Source organism: Mchenga conophoros, linkage group LG7 (genome assembly GCF_057382185.1).
Source record: "Mchenga conophoros isolate Kocher_MC1m ecotype Shallow Benthic linkage group LG7, M_conophoros_male_GT1.1, whole genome shotgun sequence".
Taxonomy (NCBI): domain Eukaryota; kingdom Metazoa; phylum Chordata; class Actinopteri; order Cichliformes; family Cichlidae; genus Mchenga; species Mchenga conophoros.
In genome coordinates, this window is record NC_140532.1 from 1,152,145 (window position 1) to 1,178,360 (window position 26,216).

Below are 26,216 nucleotides of genomic sequence, written 5' to 3' on the forward strand. Positions count from 1 at the left end.
CACCTGTCCTTAGCAAAGCCACCAAACTCACCACAGGTGACTCAAACTGTTGTTGTTTGCCTCTGTCATTCAGGCTGTTGTTTTCACAGAGTTGTGCGTCCACATTGAAAAGGCCGAAAACGCTGACGTTCCAGTCCTGCGCATGCGTGAAATGCAAGAAGATTCGACCTGCCTCATTTCTGTCTGCCGCTTATTTACTTTCCGGCTCTTTGAAACGTCGCGGCAGAATGTCGAGGAAAAGCACCGAGTTTGTTAAATGGACTCACAATGAGGTGGAGTTGTTGCTGCGAGTAACACAAAAGTACAAAGTTGCAAAAGCGAGTGAGAATTAAAGAATTTGAAGAAAAGCTCTCTGGAGCGCGTGCAGACTGATATTAAACTCAAACAAAACAACTGCTGTATAATGCCCTCCGCTATCTTTGTTTAATTGGTCACATGACTGCATCACATGACTAACATGCGTCATCGTTTTCGCTGTCCACACTGCGACGCGAAGGCACCGTCTTCAAATGTATTAGTTTTCGAGAGCGTTTCCAAAACGCTGCGTTTTCCCTCGGGGAGAACAACGCATTAGTGTGGACGTGGTCTCAGTCAGGTTCCAGTTTACACGTAAATGTGTGAAAATTTAGCCACAAATGTAAATGATCCAAAGACGGGGGTCAGTACGGACGGTGGTCCAGTGTCGGACGACACACAGGTGCCCCAGGATGCTGGTCTAATCAGTCATTCTGACAGAGGGCGGGGCTTAAGGTTACACAAGGGTTTTTTCAGCTGCACATTCAAAAAAAATTAAACAATCTGTAAAGCCATCATTCAAAAGCCACCAATAAAACCCTGCCCTCATTTAGAAAGAGTAAAAGTGCACACATAGGTGTGAAACCTGAATGAGGACTTGAACAATGCAGCGAACTCCTGCCTTCAAAGTACCAAGTGGAGAAAAACAGCTTCAGTGAAGTGCATAACAAATGTAAAGCATCAAACAGGGTGTGGGAGACGGAGGTGGGGAAAAAGTGAAAGAAAGAGTGGAAAAACAGAGGGAGGGAGGGAGGGAGACAGGGGCTGCTGTGGGGCCAGTCACCACAGGGTGGATGTGTGTGTGCGCGAGTGTGTGCGTGTGTGTGTTGGGAGGGCACAGTGGGGAGGTTGGGGGCATGGAGGAAGGGATCAGAGCATTGGGGCCAGCTCCACGGGGAACAGGGATGATGGGGAGAGAATGGAGGAGGCTTGTGGGGGGAAGGGAGACAGGGTGAAAGGAAGGGATGTGGTCAGTTTAGAGTTTGAGAACTCAGCAGGGAGGGACGGCAAGTAGGGAGGGAGGGAGGGAGGAAGGAAGGAAAGCAGCGAGACACTGCGGTCTGTGTGCTCTAAGAAAGACTGAGGACAGGAGAGAGGAGAGGAGACACAGGACAAAATGGTCAAATAAAGGGAAATAAGCAAAAGTGGGGAGAGTGACGGGAGCTGTGGGCTCTTGGGAAGAGAGAAAGAAGCAGCAGCGAGGGAGCCGAGCAAAAAGGTTCCAGGTGTCAGCAGGAGGGGGGGTCCTGGATCCAGTGGAACGGCCTGTTCCTCATTATCCCGACATCCCCCTCACACACAGCCCCGTGACAACTCTATCCTAACATCCACACATGAAAACATGGAGATACTGCCACACAGTAAACACATGCGTGGATCATGTCAGGTACCTGCTTTCCAAACCAAAACATGATTACACACAAACAAACACACAACGCGCTTCTAAACCCTCAGCTGTGCTCCAGAGGAAAAATAAAATCAATCACACACTCGTGTTTTTGTCTCACCTCCACACTGAGAACGTGGAAACAGTCAAAGTTTGGCCAACGAAACATTGATTTCATGCAATTTTGTGTAGCAGCGCCATCACAAAGGGGAACCAGCTCCATAATGCACCAGGTTAGTATTTCTGGGTGAGGTGTTTTGTGTTATGTCTAATTTTGGGTTACACATTCACCGATCCCTCAGAGGTCACGTCAGGAAAATCTGCCAAATCAAACATGCAGAGTTCCTGCTGTGTGAACGAGGGAGCAGCCTCATATATTTACTGCCTGGTTCATATCCACAGCAGCGTGTGGAGATATCATCACCACCAAGAAAGGAACGAACGTAAGCCAGCTCAAGTAGTGGTGCGAATGTTTCAACTGAGCCTGCTGTCGCCAATGGGGGGTCCAGTTACACAGTTTAACATACTGCTGCAACAGTTACCTCCAAAAGTCACACCCACACCAACCGTAGCATCTACCTGTGGGCCTTTCCCGTGGGAGTGACAGCCAATCACTGCCTTGCTTTCAAGTTTGTCTTGTAACAAAGATCTGAGAGTCATACTCAGGACAGCAGCATCTCTGTGAGTTAAGAGCATCTGACGTACGACTTAGCTCCGCAGTACATCTTTGTGCGACAGCATGTCCAACACTCCTGTTTAAAGGGGTTAGGGCAGGGTTAGCAGACGCTCGAGAATGAAAAAGACACGGGGAAAGCTAAACTGCCTCGACTGCGGAGAGCCAACAGACGTTATTTATTCAGAGATATGTAAATGTATATTTCTATAATGTTGCTGTGTAAATATTTGATCAATAAACGCACGGAGACACTCAGAGAGAAGCTGCAAAGCCTTTGGCTGAAGAATTCTAATGAACGTTCGGAGACAGAAGCGCTCGTCTCAATTTCCATGCAAAATCAGAGGCGCTGGACTATGGATTTAAGCATTTCCATTTTACACACACACACAAATATTTACTCTCTGCAAGATCTACAGACAGTCACACAAGGACAGACAGAGAGGAGAGATGAGAGAGACAGAAGAGGGGAAGAAGAAGGAAGTTACATTTTTAATCGAGTGTTTCTTTTCCTCGGAGCAAAGTAGGGCTGTGAATACAAGAGGGTGAGCTGGTGCCAACACACACACAACACACTTTCTCGTGTCCTTTGGCAAATTCTTCTTTTTCACTCTTGCATTAAGTAAGAAAAAAGGGAAGAGAGTCAAAGTAGGAGGAGAGGGAGGGGGAGGAGGAAGAGGGGGGAAAGGGGGGAAACGAAGGGAAGAAAAGAGAGAGGGGAAGAGAGAAAACGTCCCCGCAGAGTCTTTCTCCCTTCCTGGAGCGAGCGAGGGCCCCTGCAGCGCCGCCTGTGTAATTTCCAGTGGCAGTGAATACAGGTATTAATAAAAGCCCCATGGGGAAGAGCACACAATATAACCCTACATTTTCAGGCATTATGAAAGGAAGCCCCCAGGGGTCCTCGGGCTCAAATTTCTGAGATGCAGGCATTGTAAAAAGACGCCCCCGGGGGAGGACCCCGCAATAGAAATCTGCTGAATTCAAAGCATTTCCAGAGCCCTGGTGGGAGCCATTACTCCCACTGGAGGGGGAGAGATTTTTTCTTCTTCTCCTCTCTCCTTCCAACCGCTCTCTCTCTTTTTTACCAAACATGTGTTGCTGACATGTTGACAGATTGCTCAGTGAGGTGTTTAGGTGCATGCACAAGGCATGTCTGCTGAGACACGAGCTCCATCCCTCTCTCCCTCCCTCCCTCCCTCCCTCCTTCCCTTGCCAGTTCCCAAGTTCCATCCCTCCCTCCCTCCGACTGCAAACCTCTCAGCGCGCCCAAAACTGCTCCCATCCATATTTCATAAAGGAGAAAGTAGGCTGAAAGAGAGAGAGACGGAGGCAGAGAGAGGACGCAAAGAGTTTAGGCAAGAGGGAGAGAGCGAGGGAGAGAGGTGAGGGAAAAAGCGGAAAAAGGGAAGATAAAGAGAGACAAAGTGGGATCAAGGGAGGGGAACGGGAGGAGGAGAGGACAGATAAAGAGAAATAGAGCGATGTAGAGAGTGGGAGAACTCTGCGGTGAAAAACGAACCCTGTGATGAAAAATGACTTCACAACAACCCTTCTCCGTCTCACCCCCTCCCTGCTATCCCTCCCTCTCCCTCTCTGCATGTTGCAGCCCCTCACACCTCCCCCCTTTCTGCTTCTGCCGCTCTCCTCCCTCCATCCCCCTCTCCTCTGGTGCCGGGCTCCTGCTCTCTCCCTGGAAAACCTGAGCGGCAGCCAGCTGTGTCTGTGTGTGCGCTGTGCACTTGTATGTATGCCAAGGGCTTAGCACAGGAATCTTCGGGCCACCCCCGGGTACAGACACACAGAGGGAAGGAAAGGAGGGAGGGAAGAAGGGGGCAGTGGGGCAGAAAGAGAGAAGGGGGGCACATGGCGAAGAACGGGAGGGACGAGTAAAAGACAGGAGGCGAGAAAAAGGGGAAAAGCACATTATTTTTATTTGTTTTGTCAGCCAACAGCAGCTACTGGACAGGAAGTGTCGTCCCAGCGAGCGCCGGTCTGTAATTTTACCTTACACCCCTCCTATCTGTGATCGGTGGTTTTAATAAGAGCCTCGGCCTCGCAGGTCTCAGCTGCTATCCCGACGACAGACGCGGCGAGGTGCGTGTGCGCCTCTGCGTGTGCGTTTGTGACAGCGGGTGGCGACAGACGGTGAGAGCTTAGTTGTGGGAAGACGTCCCACGGGAGGCAAACCAGCCACCCAAGGGCCCACGCGCCAACAGACACGCTCTCCCCCCTGCTCCGTGTGCTTCTCCTCTTCTTCCCTTACCCCTCCACCGAGTTTGGCCTCCACGCTCCACCCTCCTCTTCACCTGTCTTCATTCGGTCCCCCGCGACTCCCTCCCAATTCTCTTCTTTTCCTCCCTTATTTCCTTCTTTATCTCCTGCTCCCTCCCAGCTAGACAGGCTCCCTGGAAATCTGTGCTCTCTCCCGCTGAGAGAGGAAAAAGAATAGACCAGAGTGCAGCTGTATGCGCTCAATTACCACAGACCTCACAAATACCTTCAGAACGAATATGCGCAGTATCCCGCTCTCTTCCTGCACGGATGCACACATTCACCATTTTCCACCCACACCGTCGCACCCAGCCACTCGCTGGGTTAATGACTTGCTATTTGTCACTGACAACGGCAGTTTCCACCCCCCGCCTTGACTGACAGCTCCCTCGTTGACTTGGAGCCTACCTTCCCAACACTTCCTCCCTCAAGTGCTTTTTACTGGCATCTTTAACAATCTCTCCTCTTGCACTTCTCACTCACACCTAGCATGAGTGTGGACGTTGTTGACTGTGGGTGAGTGTACGCGCAGATCTGTGTGTGTGTGCCATGTATCGTAACAGACAGTGGCCTTCGTAGCCATTTGAATCTCTAAACACATCACACTGACTGATCCTGGAATGCTGCGGCCTGCGAGACAGCTTTTGGGTTTCCTTAATAGGATGTGGGTGTCTGCTTGTGTCTGTGTGTTCATGTGGCAGAGGAAGGCCAGAGAATGTTCTCCATTTGATCTGTAGGAGGCTTTTTTTCTGCTCCTCTTCTCCTCGGGGAGCCTCTGCTCCACATTCTGACTCCTACCGAGACCCATCAACACTCCCCCGGCTCACGCTCTCAGTCTGTCCCTCTCGCACCGTACTGCACACACACATGCACTAAAAGCAGCAGACACACATCACACATAAAAATATCACACGCTGTATACACCGCGGCCAGTCAGCTCACCCAGAGCCACTAAGGCGTGTGGGAGAGTTGAGAATATAAAGCAGCACCGTGCACTTAAATAAAACGGTGTTACACAAATGTGACAAACTGAGCATTAACGACGTCAGTACAACTACGTGTGCGTTAACCATTTGATTACAGGGCACGCTGGAAGAAGCACACACACGCATCTTATTCACAATTCAAACAGCAGAGCCGTCACAGAAGCTTAATGCTGCAGTGGAACAGAATAACAACACTATTGTAATCGAGGCACGTAATCTCTATCACACACACACACAACCAGCTGAGCTATCAGGCTCATGCACATTAATGTGGCATTACACTGACCAGATGTGTGGGGTCTGTGGGTATGTGCGTGTTTGAGTGGGTGAATACACATTTATGTGTCATTGATCTGTGCCACTGTGTGCGCGCGTGTGTGTTTGTCCAATTTCCACTCAAATTAATGGCGCCTCTTTATAGGCCTTCTGCTAGAGTGGCACTGAATTACTTGGTGCTTCACTCTCGCACCTGGGACCCATTCAGTGTTACAGCAGCAGCTAGCTGCTAACCTGGGACCCATTTGCAACAAAAGTATAGTTAGCATTACAGATACCAGTGTGTGTGTGTGTGTGTGTGTGTGTGTGTGTGTGTGGAGAACTCAGGACTAACTAACCACTGCTCTCAAGCTACAAATCGAGACTCACAAATGTCGACAAAATAATCCTCAGTAACTGATACTGAAAATATAACTAATGTAACTGAGACTGGCACTAAAATCTGAAAAGTTTAAATATTATGTGACAGAGATTTAGAGACGCAGCAGACAGAACAGAGTGAGTTTGGATTTGTGGGAGGATGACATCATTAAATAGTGGCCTAAGTTTTCATTTACGTCTATTGCACAGGGTAAAAGGACTTCACATAAGAACAACAGAGTAGTAATGGAGGGAGGCCTTATTTCAGGTTATGTGCCATGCTAAAGCTAATGCGTTATCCCTACTATGCAAACTCACCACTTCCTGTTACCATTTCAGAGTAAAAATCTGCTGCATGTTAATGAGTAGAAAACCTTTGTTTTTGTTTTTTTAAACACAACATTTTGTGAAACATCGAAGAGTCCAGAGGTAGAAAAGTCAAATTTGATGACGTGTAGGCGAGGCCTTTAAATGTTTATAGTGACCGTTCGTTTTGGGAGACCCAACATTTAATTCTGTAAATGTTTTATTTGAGGAAATACAGTAATAAGAGTTTTACCAAGAATGTAAATGCTTTGAGAAATTTGCAGGACTATGGCTGATTTTTTAAAAATCTTCTTTAAATTTGAGTTTTTCTTTTCCTGGTTATGAACTTCAACACAAAGTCCACTAAAGCTAAAATTTTATTCCTACAAGACATGAAACCCTCTATCAAGAGTGTTCAGGGTTAATGAGGAGCTATGTCACGTATCCCATAATTTCTCAACAATATTTTGGGGTGAACGGGAGATTAATACTGAAAAGCCAATTTTGGATTTAGTCTTCTGTGTTTTGAGCTTTTTCTTTTTTCTGTCACATAGCGTCACCTCTCAGTAACTTTTTCCCATGCTGATTCAAAGCTAACAGCGAGCTAGCATCATAGCTAGCTACTCCTGGCAAGATGGTCCCATCGGTCACCCTCAACCAACATGGCCGATATCTGAGTCGCTTGGTTTCTGCTCAGAGACAAACATCAAACTACATCAAACTTCAGAATGCACGAACACATTACCTCACTCATGCAGATTCAGAGTGGCGTTTGTTTATTCCCAGCAGTCTTTGCTTCATATGTGTGTGCGTGTGTGAGTCCATGCTTCGACTCCCCCGGGCCTCCACCAGAGAATTCAAAAGGACTCTTTATTCTTCATTTAGCCTTCTCCTCAATAATAACCACAGAGCTGTGGTCCCACCACGAACTTCATACGTACTCCCTTCTGCATGCTCACGTGTACGCACACATAAGACAAATAAACATGTACAGCTTTACACACGATGACACACCAACACGGAGTAACCCACATGCACAAAACCCCGCACACATCCCACCGAGCCGTGGGATTACTGTGCAATCTCAACCGCTCTTTCTCCGGGGAAAAACATGTTTTTTTATTTCATTTCATTTCTTTCGACTGCGCTACCTCTCACCCTCCCCCCTTCCTCCCTCAGCTTTCTCACTCAGCAACATGTAGCCCTCCCCAGACTCCTCTGCTGAAATCACAGGCCACATCCCGTGCTCCGACAGCAGCTCTGAGCTGCTGGCCCTGTGATGATCTGAGTGTGCACTCTGTGTGTCTGTGAACTGACATGGACATGTAAAGGAAGGGGTCTTCAACTTTTGAGTTTTTAAGTGAATGTCAGTGTAATATTAATGTAACTAAACAATCCGGGCTTTAAGTCTGACATCATTAGCCGTTCCCGGGTCCAAACTCCACTTCAGGTCCCAAAGTCAAACGAACACTGCAGCATCACTGAGAGTTACAAACTCTCTAAATTATTTCACCTTAATAAAATCATCAGCGTTGCTGCTTTACCAGGTGTAACAATTAAGGCATCCATGAAAACAGGATTTATGAAGTTTAACAGAGTTAGAAGTTAGCAGGAAGTTAGCTCGCTAGCTTCCACCTAAACATGATATAGCATGTTTTGACTGAGAGATTTCTGAGAAAATTCAAACGTACAGCTCTGCTGTCACTTCCAGCATAAATGAAGACAGGAAACTAAACAGCAGTGACGTTTGTAGGGTTACTGAAGTTGGGCTAGCTGCTATATAATGATGTGCTACGTGACCGCTAGCTACACAGCTATGTTAGCATAAACACAGTGAAGCTGGAGGATGAACGCCAACTTTTTCCACTCAATAAAAGTTAACGTGAGGGTTCCTGATGGTTAGAGACAAATGCAATCGCATGGCAGGATGCTGTAAACGGACCAAACTTCAGTCAGGAGAACAACTGAGATAATCCATCCACAATACGAGGTTAGTCATTAACATACTGCTGCATGGGCTGGGCTGCAGTTACATCGTAAGGTTTTAAACACTGAGCTTTAAAATGAACAGTGGCAATCCGGTTGTTCAGTGATGACGTGACGAATCCTACTTCCGGGCCTAAAGTAGTCTGCGTTTAATATGGCTTTTGTGTTGTTAACATGTTTAATGTTATGTATTTTCTTCTATTTGATCTCAAAAAGCTCCTAAAACAGTCAGTGATCACTGTTGACCTCCCTCGGCTTTTATTACCGCTAATCATTTATTGAAGCTCAGTTTTTAAAACCTTAGGATGTAACTGCAGCCCAGCCCATGCAGCAGTATATGAATGACTAACCTCGTATTGTGGATGGATTATCTCAGTTGTTCTCCTGGCTGAAGTTTGGTCCTTTTAGAGAGAAATAAAATGAGTCGCAAAATGTAAAAGCAAAATTTCCCCGCCTGGGCTGCCTTGCGCCTCTGTCTGTTTCAACGTGTGACCCCGCCCCTCCCTCGGCCAGTCGGCTATGAGTGCGCTAGCATACCTGGAGGTTGCTGTTTTAATGAGTGTTTGATGGAAAACGACAAGAGCGGAGTTTGCGCTCTCCAGTCGCATGATAGGTGAGTCCTAGTAAATAATTTTCCGTGTACGTTACACATGCCATTTTTTTATTATTAATTATGATTATTATTTTGCTATCAAACTCGCTGGAGAAATGATTGAAATGCACTGAGTGTGATGCAGTATGGCAGTGCTATTATGGAATATGCTGTGAACTTAGCTAACATTACTTAGCAGTGATATGAGTTAATTTACTCAAGTGAAAGCTTTAAACATTAGCCTGATACATAACTAGCCAACTTAAGGCTTTCTGGTTAACCCTCTGGGGTCGACGGACCGAGTCTCCATTTCAACTTGGGTCGAAGGTGCAGACTTCATACTATATACCAGTGTTTAAATTGTGTTGATAGGCCACGTAAAACCGATGTTTGTTTGTTTTTAATAAAACAGTGGCGTTTACTCCGGGAAGAAACGGTTAAAACGGCGTTTCTAAGGAGAGCGCTAGCAGACACGCTTTGCTTGTGAGTGAAAAAAGAAAAAACACTCCTTCCCTATTGGTGGAAAAATGTACCATGTTGACCAATCAAAAAATGATATGGCAACATGTGGCATCTGGTTGTTTGGGAAGGGGGGGAAGTTTTAGGAGTGAGCGAAAGAGAGAGAGAGTTTTGATACGTGAGAGATTTGTGACGTTTGCCGTGTTTGGAGTCTCAAGTTAGTGTGTTGTCTTGTGTAGTTAGTGTGCTGTCTTGTGTAGTTAGTGTGCTGTCTTGTGTAGTTAGTGTGTTGTCTTGTGTAGTTAGTGTGCTGTCTTGTGTAGTTAGTGTGTTGTCTTGTGTAGTTAGTGTGCTGTCTTGTGTAGTTAGTGTGTTGTCTTGTGTAGTTAGTGTGCTGTCTTGTGTAGTTAGTGTGTTGTCTTGTGTAGTTAGTGTGCTGTTTTGTGTAGTTAGTGTGTTGTCTTGTGTAGTTAGTGTGCTGTCTTGTGTAGTTAGTGTGTTGTCTTGTGTAGTTAGTGTGCTGTCTTGTGTAGTTAGTGTGTTGTCTTGTGTAGTTAGTGTGTTGTCTTGTGTAGTTAGTGTGTTGTCTTGTGTAGTTAGTGTGCTGTCTTGTGTAGTTAGTGTGCTGTTTTGTTTTGTGTGTCAGTTCTACTCGTGATGGTCACAGTTGCTGCCTTAAAGCCACCAAAGGCAGGTTGCAGTGTAAACGCTGACACAGCTGCTGTCAGACCTGCAGGTTTATCCCTGTGCTGTTCTCATCTGTTACAGTGACACAAACTATTTTTTGGAGTTGCATAAATAATTTGTGTCTTCTTATTTGATGCAGAGCACCTGATTGTTCTGTACATAGTTTTAAATGGTTATATGAAAAACTTCTGAGACTTGGCTGCATTTTTAGGTAAATAGTACCAAATAACTTTGTTGTTTGCAAAACTTGTGCATATTTTTAAAAATGTACAATTTCTCTTTGCATTTCAAGTTATGACAATGATTCGTTAAACGTGCCTGTGGTTTGTACAGTCAAAAATATCACTTTCTAGTTGTATTTTACATTTTGTCTGAATTTAGATAAATTGTGCTGACAGTTTGTCAAAATGAGAAAATAACGGTTTTTAAAGGTGAAATATGAGGCCAAATCAAAAGTAGTCAGAAACGGCCAGTTACACCCTGGACCCCAGAGGGTTACAGGCTAAAAGCAAAGTTGTCACCAAGTACTGTTTATATTTGTGTGTATTGCTGCAGCTTTTTTAAGCATTAACTTGGTGCCTTTGGGTGAAATAATGGTAATATGACTGATCCATATGGTCACTTGTTTCTGTGCTACCAAAGTTCCCCGGCTTTCATTCAAACTGTGTTTGTGGTCAGCACCGACACATTAAACTACTTAAACAGTATAAATGTCTTCAAGCTCACACTGAGGCCTGTGGGGCACAATCAGTGGGGCATTTGTTTTTTCAACAGGAGAAGAATATCTAACAAGTTGATTTGTTCACATTTTCACATCTTAATTTTTAAGTGAAATGTGCATTTTGAGTTTATACACGATGTATGTAAGGCGACCGTTTCCTTCTGCAGTATTTTTGTGTGGTGCGTTTTTCTATTTCTTAACAAAAGGGGAAAAAGGTGTGTAAGCTCACCTAGGATGATTTGTTTTCATTTTCACATGGTCTTACTGAGGTGATGCGAATTGAAACATGCAGTCTATTTTTTTTGGCGAGGGGGGGGGGGAGGGGGGCATGAGCTGGAAAAGCTTGAAAAGGGACCTTGAAAGTGCTTAAAAAGTGCTTGAATTTGACCCTGAAAAAGGCGTATGAACCCTGAGATTAAATCGAACAAGACACAAAACATGTTAAAAACACAACAGCCTTAATAAACAGCAGTTTGGACCTGGAAGCAGGATTGATACGTCATCACTTAAAGACCGGACAGAGTCAGCTGTGACCAGCGTGGATGAATCTCCTGCCGTTTACAGTGAAACCTTCATATTGAGCTCCACGTCTTGAGCTCATCCCCACAGAGCAGGAGGGGGGACGGGAACCTCTGCCGTGCGTTTGCCTCGTGTTCTCCTACATTTTTGTTATGACGCCACACTAACAAAAGTCAACGTAAAACACTGATTTTGTATTACTACAACTTCATAACCTGCATGTGAGACAAAGCACTACATGAAATTCTAGTGGGACGTCAAACCAGCGGGTGAATAAGAGGTGGATGAAGCGGGGCTCTCACCATCTACATTACACACTCTGTAGAAACACCATCTTTACCCGTTTAAACAAAGCCCTCCGCCCCCCTCCCTGCTCCTTCATCCCCCCTATCAAAAGTAAACACACATACCCGCAGACACCGAGGGGAGACTGCCTCGCAGTAGCGAGAAGTAAGTGTGCGTTTGTGTGTCGGCTTGTTCAGGGACTGTTTGGATTAATCTGTAGGAACCAGATGCCCCCGCTGTGTTCCTTTCAGTCCCTCCATTAATTACACCGTTACTAATAACGGCCTTTGTGTGTGTGGTGTGTGTGTGTCCATCCCTGTGGGACACATGCTATGGTAGGTGTGATTCCTATAGCTATAGGCATTCAGAGAACAGTGCAGGACCCGTGTCACTAAGGCAGTCCAGTGATTCTTCATGATACAGCTTAAGTGTTTGATGTTAATCTGAAAGCACGCCACCTTCCCTGCTGGAAACCACGCGGCACTTTTAACTGTAGATATGTTGATGCAATATGATAAATGAGCTTTAATTAGGTCCTGATTGACAAGATATTGAGGATTAAGTGCACCATGTACAGGTATCGATGACATATCACTGACTGTTTTATGATAAAGTATCACACAGTGATGGGAGCCTGGCCAGTTAAAACAGAAAAACCACAATCACATTACCAGTCTTACCAGCTGGGCAGTGGTTGGTTCTGTGCTCAGTGAGCTCAGCCAGACAGTCAAAGTCCTGTTGACAGTTGTCACAGGTGAAGATGGATTCGTCGTCCAAGTCATCGTCGTGATCTCGGTCATCGCGGTCCTCGTCTGGTTCTCCGTCTTCAGCACCGGTCCCCTCTTTGGGGTCGGCGACTCTTTCAGATGCCGCTACGTCTGCAGAGAAACACAATACAAGTGTGTCTTTGTTACCGTGAACGATCACAGTTCGGATCTTTGTGCCATTCGTTATGATCCCATTGAAATATTCACCGCCGTCTGCTTTACCCACTTTCACTCTGCGTCATTTTAGGTTAGGCTGCTGTGCCCTTCACTTAGACCTGCAGCTATTTCACAGGTGTATTTGCAATAAGCTTTGTTTAGAGTACAGCACATTAGTGACATTTGTCCACACTGATTCACAGAACGAACCAAACTTTTCAATATTTTCTTGCCTTTTAAATAATTAATTGGTGTTGTTGTGTTTCTTTTGTTCCTGCCGTCACACTCGATTATTCTGTTGAGTTTGAGATGTCAAATTCAATTTCATATTGAAGCACTTCCAAAAAGGCTTTTTATGTTAGAAGAATAGAGTCGGTATTATCACCTCCAAGAGTCGTTGACAGGACTTAATACGGAGCCAAAGGCTTAAAGCCTCGGAGCAGTCAAACCAGTTTGGTTCTGGTTCCTGCCTCTCTCGCTGCCTCAGCTCTGTCGTGTCTGTTACTCTTCCTGCGTCTAGTCTGAGCACCTTCAGTCCATGTTAGTGACTTCCTGTTTTATTTTGGTAGTCCTGTCCTGTGTGCTTCACGTTCAGGTTTGCTTCCTCTTGTCATCTAGTGTCTTCAGTTCAGCTCTGTTCCCGTGTGCCTCCACTCCCCCCATTTATTGTCTCAGCCTCCCCTCGTCTCCTGTCGGATCATCTTCCAGCTCCTGATCCTGTGTTTCTAGTTTAGTTCCCCCTGTAAAGGTTTTGTTAGAGTCTGCATTTGGGTCCTTTTCTCCACAACGCCTGATCTGCGTCCCCACAAGTGTCTCACAGCGTGTCACAGCGTAGCCTTAACAACAGCACAGAAGTGGTTAATGTCATTACTGGTTATCATTTATTGCATCCAGTGTAAAAAGTGAGTTACCAGCCGTGCACTGCCAATTACTTTATACTGCGTGTAGATTATCACTTAGCATGTGACGTAATGCGTGTGAATGTGTGTGTCCTGGTAGCACACAGCAGTGTGAGAGGGGACCAGTGGAGGCCCAATCCTCACCGCTCCATTGTGTCTCCATTTTCACACCTTATTATCACATTATAAACGCTGAGGATCCAAAAGGACGACACTGAAGACACTTGGCTTCAGAGATGATACCAGAGGAGAGAAAAGAAAAGCCCTGCTAACACATAAAAGTCTTAATAAAACACCATCAATCAGCAACAGCAAATATGACGATGATGATGCAAAGAAAAGGATAAGCAGTGGGGACAGCAATGTTTAAACTTTTCAGATAACAATTCTGCAAAGATTAAAAGCATTCTGCAAAAAATAAGGTAATTCAACATCGCACATATAATTATTATATCACACAGTTCATGAAGCTTCATCAACGCAGGACTCAGAAAAGTTAAATCTCACCTTTTAAACCTGTCCAACCGAGAACCAGTGAGCTCCACGACTAATGAAAACCAGACTTATTTTAAGAGAGTGCAGCTACAGGTCAAAGCGATTAAGCTGCAAGTCAGTTTTATCCACGAGGAGTTCGAAACATCGTTTAACGTGCACACGCGATAGAAAGGCGCCGCTTTGTTATATGGTGCTATTTCTGGCTCTTAATTTCAGCGAGTCTGGTAGAAAAAGTCTGACCATTAAAACTTAGTAGCCAGGTCAGCATCAGCGTGTACGCGCAGGTACACTTGCACGGCGTTTTCCCCCTCGCTGATATTATTGCAGGTCTAACTAACATAAGTTTGGGTGCTAGAGGACGCCTGTTAGGGAACGTGAGGGAAAAGTGAATCAGGCACAAAACCGCCACAGCACTCTGATTTATGATGGCAGCGGTATGATGGGAAATAGGGATGAGGGGATGCTGGGAGGTGGGGAACGAGAGACTGAGGTGATGTGGTGTTTGGGGGGACGCAGGAGAGGAAGACAGTGATGGAGGGAGAGAAGGAGGAAGGGATGAAGGGATAGGGAAGAAGTGAGGGAGGGTGTTGGCCATCTGTCCAGTGGTGAGAGCGCCGTCTGGCCAGGGAGAGAAAACAGCCCCTTGGCTGACAAACTGCACGTGCACGCTCCTCATTGTGCACACGCACACACATGAATGCATACATACCAGAAGCACACAAATGGTCTATACACGTACTTTAAATATGTGGTTAACAGTCGGCTTTTCAAATACACACCAGGTTTTTGTCAAATTTGTAGGAAGTGATTAAAACACGATGCAGGCTGCTATAAAAGGCATTTCAATTTTTTTATTTGTACATTATCTGAACATGCATACGTGCAGAAAGCAACTACACACATACTACATACAATGTGCACACAGTCCCCGGGGTTCCCTGATGCCAGAGGTGAGGGCAGCGCCAACTCCATTGCATGCCAACACAACCTGCTGTCATAGCAACAGAGACAAGAGATGGATTTGCACCCCTCCCTCCTCATCACTCCCTTATTTTCTCTTTCAGTACTTTTTTTTTTAAATAGTGTTTCGCCCCCAAATCCTGTGCAGTGAGATAAAGAGAGAGATGGGTGATGAAGATAAAGGGATGAGAGGGGCCAACAGGAGAGGCTGGTGTTTACACACCGATCTCTGTGGTCCTCTGCTACCCACCCACCCGTGATTAGGACTTCTCTTACGGGGAGAATTTGATGAGGGCGGGCTTCAAGAGAGCGTTGCTGTAAGCTCAGTTATGATCGTTACCACTCTGGAGCAGCCCTCCTCTGTGTGTGTGTGTGTGTGTGTGTGTGTGTGTGACGACAGTAATATCGTCCGTGAAAAAGAAAAATTTATATAAGCAGTAAATAAACACGGCCTTTATTTTTTTATGCTGCCTGAGATCTATAAAAGCACAAAACTGCAGTTTTATTGACTCCTTGTGAGGCTACGGTGGTTTAAAAGAGCCGTTTATGACACATTCTATTCAATTTCATACACATTTAGCAGAAAATATCTTTTAGTGTGTACACAAAAGTGTTTCCAGTCACAATGACTGCACTGCGTTACTTTATGCATTTTTTTCACTTAGTTCTTAAAACACACTCACACCACCTTCCTCCTTCTCTAAGATGCTCCACCCAATCACAGCACAGAGGAGCAGCGGGCCTACTTAATGAAAGCAGGCGACTCCCACGGGTGCTCGGGGTACATACAGAGGTGTGTGTCTGTGTGTGTGCATGAGTGTGTGTCCGCAGGGTATTGATTGAATATTATGACAGCAGTCCCTCGCAAATAGCATCTGCTTGCCATCCACTTTCTCTATGACACACACTCCACACACACACACACACACACACTCCACACACACACACACACTCCACACACACACAGTGTGACATAGCTGTAGTCACTTATAGACACACGAACGCACACATGTGAACACACTTACTCTACTGAGAACCATTATCTCTGAGTCACAGACAGTCGCTACGCCAGGAATAACTACACACTCTTTTTCTAAATCACGCCACACACACACACACACACACACACACACACACACACACACACACACACACACACACACACACACACACACACACACACACACACACATACATTTTCTGATCCAAGCGCACACACGGTTCATTCTTATGTCATCCACAGAGGCTCGTCCTGCAGTTTAACTACAGGAAATGTTCCAAACGTACAGCATGACTTATGTGGGTCGTTTTCTATCGCTCACAGAACTCTGATGATTTTTATTCTAGCCATATAATGAGGGACTGCGTCACACCTGGGATACACAACATGCATTTAGATGAAATTAACCAGTTAGTTGGATGGAGCAGCAGCTGTATTCTGGGTACCTAAATATTAGGGGTGCAGCGATACACAAAATTCACGGTTTGATTTTTTTTCAATACAAAAAAATGTTCATGCCTTTTTAATTTGTCATTTATTAAAATTATAAATATATATTTTCACTCAAAAGTACAGTTTTTAAATTTAATGTTGCTGAAACAACAAAATAATAAAAAATAAATCTATCTGATGGAGGAATCACTCATCTTTGGAAAAGAGAGTTTATTACAGAGAAATGTCTCTTTCAAAATAAAAGCTCTACTATACGCTTCTTCTGGGCTATATTCTCAGCAGCATATTAAACATATCAGGTCCCCATAAGGAGAATCCTGTGCTAACGGCTGTCTGAATGACTCGGCTAAAGTTTGTAGCATGCTGCTTGTTGTTTTTGTCTGCTTCCACTTGTCTTTGCACTAGGATGCTGTCGGAGTAAATGTGCAGTCATATTCGTTGTGTTCCCACTAGTGCTGTCAGCGTTAATCTGAAATGACGTTAACGCCACAACACGGCAAATCTCCGCTAACCGCATGGGGCTGGACGGCCAACACGTTAACGAGCTAACTGCGCTAACACACTAGCTCCCACCCATGTAATTGAGCATTGCGTGGCACATCCAACATACTGTTTTACTTTGTCCATGACGCGCTTACCTTCAGGGTCATACGTCACATGAAGACCAAAATAGTTCCAAAGGCCAGATCTGAATGAGCGCTCAGATCCACTGAGCTCTCAACACAGACAGCATCGTCAGAAGGAAAGTTGATAAAATAAATGAAAAGTTTTGTATTGTTCGGTACATATGCGTACCGAACCGAACGCACTGCATCGAACGGTTCAATATCGATACGAATATCTTTGCACCCCTACTAAAGATTTAAACCCAGTGTTTGGGGAAAAAAGAGCCTGAGTGCAGACTTTGTGCTTACACGTCATCATGGCATCTTAACCAGCTTTTTCACTTTGTTGGTTCTTATTGCAAAGTTGCATCCACAGCTATTAACCCAAAATGAAACCTTGGATTAAAGAAAACGCACCACAGAACGAGCACTGTGATTGGTTCCAAATACATACACTACCACAGAGACGATGAACATCTCAGCTTCATATTAAATATTAGCAGCACACAGCATCAGTGTGGATGCAGAGAAAAGAGGTTTTTACGCTGTGCTCTCTTGAGGAAAGGTAATAAGCAATATTCCTGGCTGCAGCCACTAACCTGAGGACTGTTTATTAACACATACAAATATAAATATATAAACGGGTAGCTCAGGAATAATGAGGTCACTTTGCATATCTGCAGGAAAGCTATATCCAGGTGGTGTGTGTACGCAACGTACCGCTGCATGCCTGTGTGCGTGTGAACCCTGGGTAATTAGATAAAGAGGAGTGAATTAGCAGAGTCCACGGTGCAGAATGATGTTACACAGCCTGGCCACGCCTAGCTGAGACCCACTAATCACCACTCGTTAGGCTCACAGAACAGTATGTGTGGAGGGTTGTGTGTTTTTGTAGCACTGGTGTATTTGTTGAGATCGCGTGCGTGTTTTCTCTCATTAACAGCATCAAAATGACTTCATTGAAATAATTAGTGAGCTAAATGATAATAAGCCATAAACATTGGATAGGAGAGAGAAAGACAGAGAAGTGATTCCCTCTCCCCTCGAAGAAACCAGATATAAAACAAAATGAGGGATCTGAGCACGCTCAGTATGGACGCGCTGTCCTACAGGCGCACTCTGTGAGCAGTTGCCAGGATGTGCTAGTGGAGACACAAACTGGAACACCAAAAATCAAACGCACACAGTCAGCACGTTCATCCTACATCTCTATATATCCTTTGGGAAGCAAACTAGGGAACTAATGAACTCTGGGAAATGTTCCTGAACTGCCCCAGGGTGACAGAAGTGCACTGAAAGAGCGTGCCAAAGCTGGAGGGGGAGTTAAAGGAGAATAAAACATACTGCAATACTGCAAAGGTAAGGTAGTTATTCAAGTGCTAGATTTGGCAGCCAGGAGATGCTACTGTGGCCTGTGTGGGACTCTGCAGCTCAGAGAGACGTGTTTCTGCTGGCCAAGCATGCACACACACACACACACACACACGCACGCACACACACGCACACACACACGCGCACACGCACGCGCACACGCACACACGCACACGCACACACACACACTGTATAAGAGGCATCAAAGGGTGGAAGAAAGTGTGTTGAGCTTCCAGGAAAATGTTTAGCAATCGGACATTTTGAACACAAAGCTTTCACTCTGCTCCACATCACACTGCAGACCGGACCATGACTCACACCAGGCTGGATGAAAAACAGCTTCAACTAAGACATGCATGTTATTATGAAATGGTTGCGTTTGGTGAGACGTGCTCACAGGACACCTGAGTGAGAATACTGGCAGGAGCAAGCTCAGTCCACATGTTCACAGCTGGTTTGTTTTTGAGGATCTAATTATAGGTCCGAGGAGTGCACACTCCAGGTTGGGAATGGGTCGCTGCCCCAAGAAGAAGAGCTCAAGTATTTTACTGAAGAGCGACAGATGGACTGGAGCACTGACTGCAGTAATGCAGGGCACGGGGTCAGCTCTTCATGTGAGACCTGAGGGGGCCGGTCGTTCCTGCTTTCTCAGCTAGCGACAAAACATCTGTGGACACCACTATGCTGCAACATTAACTTATGTACCAAGCACTGAGTGTCATTTATAGTACACACAGTGCAGTATTGATCCAGTGGGGCTGAAAACACTTTATTTAATCGCGCTGCTACAAAACGAAGACACTGCTGCTGTGAGCACCGACTGCAGCTGCAAACATGCAGAACCAGAGAGACACAAAGGACGGTGGACACATTTGGCAATGATTGCACACTCAGATGCACACTGACACACACAGACTGACACACACAGACTGACACACACAGACTGACACACACAGACTGAACAGGTGCAGCTGGACACAACAACACAGGCCTGCTCTCCACCTCCCAGGAGACTCACTCCCCCAGCCCCCCTCACCCTCTGCCTCTTCTCTCTGTGAGTTCTAGTGTGTGTGTGTGTGTGTGTGTGAGTCTGTGTGAGTGTGTGTGTGTGTGTGTGACTCCGTGTGTGTGTGTGTGTGACTCCGTGTGTGTGTGTGTGTGAGTCCGTGTGTGTGTGTGTGTCCGTGTGTGTGTGTGTGTGAGTCCGTGTGTGTGAGTGTGTGTGTGTGACTCCGTGTGAGTGTGTGTGTGTGTGTGTGACTCCGTGTGTGTGTGTGTGTGTGTGAGTCTGTGTGAGTGTGTGTGTGAGTCTGTGTGAGTGTGTGTGTGTGTGTGTGTGTGTGTGTGTGACTCCGTGTGTGAGTCCGTGTGTGTGTGTGTGAGTCTGTGTGTGTGTGTGTGTGTGTTAGGTGGCTATATTAAGCAGCTCATCTCTCTCGCCTCACCTCCTCCCATTTAGCTCCCACTTCATGTCCCCCACAGTCTTCGTGTGTGAATGTGTGTTTTTTACAATAACCCCCCCCATACCCAGAGGAGATCTGCAGAACCACAGAGTACCAGTCACACGTTTATACACACACACACACACAGACTCACACACACACACACACACACACCCCTGGGATGTGGAGCCGTAAGGGAGAGCAGCACCCAACGCCAGTGTCTGGAAACAGGATGATGAAAGAGGCATTCACGTCACGGAAGGAAGCAACAAACACACATAAAATCATCCAGACGTGCCACGCAGACTCGCACAGATCGACAGGATCGCACACTCACAAACTGACAGCTGCTCGCTTATTTCTTTGCTGTACGCGTGCACACCGACACAAATGAGACAGAAAAGGGCTTATTGCTGCAAAACAGACAGAAACACAGATGCACTGTGCACTGTCACAAGCAGACAATACGAGTTCACGCACACGAGCACGGAACTGTTTTCCTGTGGTAGCCTTGGGGAAATTAAAACTACATTATGGACCTCTAGAGGAAAGCGGTGAGAGAGTGATGGAGGAAGAGGAAGAGAGAGGAAGCAAGAGAAAGGGGGAGAGAAAGAGTGAGACGAGGGCCAGTGTCCTGTTTTTCTCAGCTCTGGCCACCACAAAGCTATTACAAGGAAGCAGGAGAAAAGTGATACAGCCTGCAATCTCTCCTCTGTGTCCGTCCTTTGTATCCCGACTGGTGGACGGGAGGACGCGTATATTGTTGGCCATTGCTTCATATTTCAGTCAGTGATATGCTTTGTTCCCTTCAGCAGTCACTTTGGTCACTAGTTCAATGTGGTGGCTTCCCACTTTGCTAATTAATATTGTTGTCTCATCAGCACGAGGCTGCAGTTTGCTGCAGTTTGCCTGCATGAGCTTCCTCCCTCTGTTAATTGGTGAAACTCCAAATTGGTCTTGGACGGTTTCAGGTGTGACCCTGTAATGGACTGCATGGACTGCCCTATGAGAAAGCACTTGGCGACAGTGGGAAGGAAGAACTGTCATAACCAGGCTCAGGGAGGGGCGGAGCCATCTGTCACGACCAGTGAGAGGGGTGAGAGGAGGAAGATGGAACAACAGACGCATTGTAGAAGAGAGCCAGAGATAAATAACAACTAATTACTAAAAGCTAAGTGGAGGACGAAGACTGCACTGTGGGAATCCCCCCAGCAGCATAACTCAGGCAGGATTCAGGGTCACCTGATCGCGCCTGACGTTATCGTAACAGTAGAGATGGCGTCTGTGTCCCACGTCCAAACTGGGAGATGGTTTTAAATAGTTTTAAATATCCTCAAAACCACAAGTTAGTCTTCAGTTGGGGTGATATCTTTTATTCAAGGTCCTCAGAAAGGCCAGAGATTTTCTCCAGTTTGAACCTCTGACCAATAAAATCCACCATCATCAAACGCACTGAGAAACCGCAGCGCTTGGATACGGTAATGGCCTGTATTTGTAGAGCGCTTTACTCAGTCCCTAAGGACCCCAAAGCGCTTTATACATCCAGTCATCCACCCATCCACACACACACATCCACCCACTGGTGATGGCAGCTACATCGTAGCCACAGCCACCCTGGGGCGCACTGACAGAGGCGAGGCTGCCGGACACTGGCGCCACCGGGCCCTCTGACCACCACCAGTAGGCAACGGGTGAAGTGTCTCGCCCAAGGACACAACGACCGAGACCGTCCAAGCCGGGGCTCGAACTCCCAACTCTTGAGCCACGATCGGCCCGTATGCTGGGGCTCACACACGCTTTCCTAATATCGACACAGATCTGACAGGTGCAGGAAACATTTTTACGGCTCAGTTTTGTCACCACATGTGTGAACACACGCACATACACACATTCACACACAGGTGGAACAACAATGAGAAGGTCTCAGCTTCTCAGTTTCAGCTCGGGGACCTGACAAATCTTTTCCATGATGACTCACTGGATCGTTCTGTGTGCGCGCGTTGGTGCGTGTGCGTGTTTGCGCGCGTGTGCGTCACTGTAGTCTGCAGCAGACTGTCAGTGTGATTTGAGGAACAAGTTCATCACCAACAGTTTATTAACACGAGACACTCGAGTCCTGTTCAGTTGGACACGTCTCATGACTTCCTCACTTTCACCCGAGACTGAAACACACGGATCTTATAAACAAATAACAAATAGAAAACATGGCTGCTCAATACTATTTCCAACTTCGTCTCTCATTTCCTCTTCTTTTCCTTCTTCCAGCACACTGAGAGTCAGACAGCAACTGAGCAGACAGCGGGACACGTTGTGTCTCTGTCCCGCTGAGGTGTGGTAAGGACTGAGGGGAGAAGGAAAGGAGGCTTTCAGGGCACCTCAGGGCGCAGAAAGGCCAGAAGGAGGAAAAGAGAAGAGGAAATGTAGGAAAGGGGAGAATAAGTTGGCTCAATGCTATTCGAGTCGCCCTCACACTCCCTCCACCTTCTCTCAAGCGGGCCGTTCCAAACTCAACACACATTTTCCAGAGTAAGTCAAAGAAAGACCAAATGAGAGGGATGGAAAAATAGCCTAGAGGGCTGGAAGTTTATGAATTAGGAAGCAGGATAGGAAGGTATATTTCTCCTTGTTCCCTTTCTTTTTTGCTGTTCCCTGTTTTCTCACCCCGTCCTTCTCAACATCATCTCTCAGGGAGTAAAAGAAGCGAGGTCTTTCTTTCTAATCTGCTCGGGTAAGACGTAGGCAGCAGTTCTCGGTCCTCACCCTCTCTCTCACACATACAAACTCCTCCTAATGTCGCCCCAAATAAGCATTCAGAAGGTAAAAGCACAAGCAAAGACAGAGGGACAGAAAGAGAGCGTGCAGATCACGCAGTGACACGCAGATGCTGGCAGCAACAGCCAACCTGAGAGAGTGGCTGAGTAAGGGAATATAGGACAGTGTGTTTTTATGGTAGGAAGAGTGTGTGTGTGTGTGTGTGTGTGTGTGTGTGTGTGTGTGTGTGTGTGTGTGTGTGTGTGTGTGTGTCATGGGACTCTAGCTTCCTGCAGGAACTGACACACACAGCAGTTCTAGTGAGCCACCCAGGACCTCAGTCAGCACCCCCTTAACACACACACTCACACGTAGACCTGCACAGTGGCCCCTGGAGGAGAGTTAACACAGTTTTGAAATGGGGGGGGCAAGGATGGGAGGGTTCGGCACGTCATAGACACCCCAAGGGTCATACTTTCCTTTCCTCCTATCCCTGCAGAGCTTAACGAGAGACGGGGCGAGCGCGGCACAGAGAGAGAGAGATAACCGCATATTTACCACATTCAGCAGTATCTTACGTCCCTGCTGGGATCCAGTCGGAGGAAGTGTTTAACTGTTCTCTGACGGGCTGCAAACCGGAGCAGCAAAACTAACTTCAGCTGACAAACACCTACAGTAGTCCAGCTGTTTCTGGAAAATGTGGACTTTGATCTTTACCGAGCACCAATGACAGCGCTGAGGAAAACATCGCCAACGTTGTCGTGCCAGCAGCTGCATCGTTTGCACATGTGAACCTTTGAGTCACTGCAGCAGTTGTGAGTCTGGTAGCCCTGTAGTTTTAATAATAATGATGGATTGCATTTATATAGCGCTTTTCGAGACCCTCAAAGCGCTGTACAATGCCACTATTCATTCACTCTCACATTCACACACTGGTGGAGGCTACAGGTGCAGCCACAGCTGCCCTGGGGCAGACTGACAGAGGCGAGGCTGCCATATCGCCATCGGCCCCTCTGGCCAACACCAGTAGGTGGCAGGTGAAGTGTCTTGGCCAAGGACACAACGACCGGCTCGATCCCCAACCTTCCGGTTACAAGATGAGCTTCCCAACCCCCTGAACCACGGTCGCCCCTCAATTGGCCGTGAGGCTGGAGTTTAGTGCAGGGAGATTCAGTTCATCTGTGTTCATCTTCACTAACAAACCTACCTACACCTTTATTAAACAGCTTTACGCCAACTCTGCAGAGGAGATCACCGACAACAACAAGTAAACCAATTAGAAATTTGCTGTTGAGCATTCAGACACAGCTTCACGGTGAAGGCCGAATGTGACCTCTGCACTGAGGTGCCAAGGTAACAGCAGCACGTAAGAAAGAGGAGGCTCCGTCGCTCTCAGGGTGCAGGTCCGCCGTGGCCCGAGCCTCTGGTTGCTCCCGTGGTGGAGGATGCAGGCGGGCAGGGACCAGCGGCTCCCCCGTGACACAGGCTGTAACGTTAGAAACACCCTCCGGTGTGATTAACCACCAACCTGACGACAACGTCTCCTTCAGCCTCTTTTTTCCATGAAGTCATTTAGGGTTGTTTTTCAAGTTTATTTTAGAGAAATACATTTTCTACAAATGATAAACAATCGTGTTAAATACTCAATATTATAACAGCTGACCAAAATAGTCAAGATCATAATTTTGCCATAATTAAACGATAGATTCTTGGAACTAATGGACAAATATCTGCAGACGAATCAATGATTGGCACTGACGTATAAAAGGTGCTAGCAACTGAAATCTTACAGCGTAGCCTGAATAACACGAAGTCTCTCCAAAATTCACAGATGCACCAGGATTTGGGACTGAAGCATAAATAAAAGACACATCTGTGTAAACCTGTGTGCTAACAGACCTCTGAATCACAGCTGAACCACAGCATGAACCTGTCCTCCTCCTCTCGCCCCTCCCTGAGCCGGAGGTTTCTTCCTGTTAAAAGGGAGTTTTTCCTTCCCACTGTCACCAAAGTGCTGCTCATAGGGGTGATATGATTGCTGGGTTTTCTCTGTATGTATTATTGTAGGTCGACCTTACAATATAAAGCGCCTTGAGGCGACTGTTGCTGTGATTTGGTGCCGTATGAATAAAATTGAATTGAATTGAACGAATTCATGCATTTGCCATCTTTAATACACACAATACAAATAAAATCGTCATTTCTCTTTAATGTTACACGTGAACCTTGAACAGCAGCTGGTTCATCTCCTATGGAGGCAAAAGGCTGAGCAACTTTAAATTTCCATCTCAGTGTTTAAAGACAAGCCAAGAGGAGCTGGGAGGGAGACACGGAGACTAAGGAAAAACTAAATCTGAGAAAAAAATCTGCCGTCTTTGTCTTCCTCCTAGGAAATTACCAAACCACAGAGAGCAGTGAAAAAGCACACAAATCTCTCTCTATTAGAGTATTATTGAGACTGACTGCTGCTCTGCCTAGCTACAGTTTTCTGTCTCCTCTTTCCTTCCCCTGAACCTTCACAGTCCCCTCGATCTTTCTTCTTTGTCACTAAACCTTCGTTTCCATTTTCATCACCTCAAAGTTACCCCGAGTACACGTTACAAACGGCCAGCTCGGACTCACCCGCACACAAACATACGTCACCATGCATCTGTGTACCACTGTGTGTGTGTGCCTGTACACTAACCGGTCTGAACAGTCGATCCATCCCAGGTTCCTCCACACTCTGAAGACTCTCCTTCTTCGACAGCTAGAAAAAAGGAGACAGACACAGAAAATCAAATAAATGGTGGTTTTAACCTGCAGCTAATTAAAGAGCCACCACCTGCAGGAGAGCAGAGGAGCCACACAATTCAATGATCATATCACAATTTTAACATGCCGCCAGCTTCTCTCTACAACTAAGAAAAAACACCTTTGTGATTAAAATGGAGGTTTATGAAGCCGTGTTTATGCTTTCTGTCCTGCCTGGTGTCACCGCCTGCTTTCCTCCAAGCATTACAGACACCAGTCAAGTTGAAGGCGACTCCTCACCTCGTCTTGCTTTCAATCGAGCGTGGGAGCGCCTAAGGACATCGTATTTGTCTTGAAACACGTTTATTCTCTGGAGCGAATGTACTTGAACTTGAACCTACCAAGGAAGTAACAAAACATGACGATGACCTGAGATCTCTCAGACTCGCACACACAGCTGATCAAAGCTGGATTGTCATGCAGACTTCCTGGGTACAACAGGAAGGAGGGAAGTACAGCTGGCACACAAACAGGAAATGGCTAGAGCCACCACACAATGGGATTTCCCGTCCGCCCCCTCCCCGACACGCTGTGCCTCACTTCTCCCTCGCTCACCTCTGTCTCTGATCCCTCCAAATGTTTTGTTCTCATCCTGCTCTCACCGGTGACCTCCGCCCCTCCACATCTCTACACCTCTCTAATACTTCTCACTCCACGTCCTCATCAGCTCCCTGGTGACCAACCTCCTCCTCACATCAAACCTGAGCCATAAGCTCCAAACA

General features: G+C 46.4%; 1 protein-coding gene across 3 annotated transcripts in view; it reads right to left on the minus strand.

Annotated features, from left to right (window-relative positions):
* Positions 1-26,216, minus strand: part of znf423 (zinc finger protein 423) — a 130,482-nt gene that overhangs the window by 84,824 nt on the left and 19,442 nt on the right. For all 3 annotated transcript variants that reach the window (XM_085281412.1, XM_085281410.1, XM_085281411.1), the window contains exons 2-3: positions 25,388-25,450; positions 12,483-12,680 (exon numbers count right to left, since the gene is read on the minus strand). In XM_085281412.1, the coding sequence (XP_085137538.1) occupies positions 12,483-12,680; positions 25,388-25,450 (261 nt within the window). The remainder of the gene's footprint in view (positions 1-12,482; positions 12,681-25,387; positions 25,451-26,216) is intronic.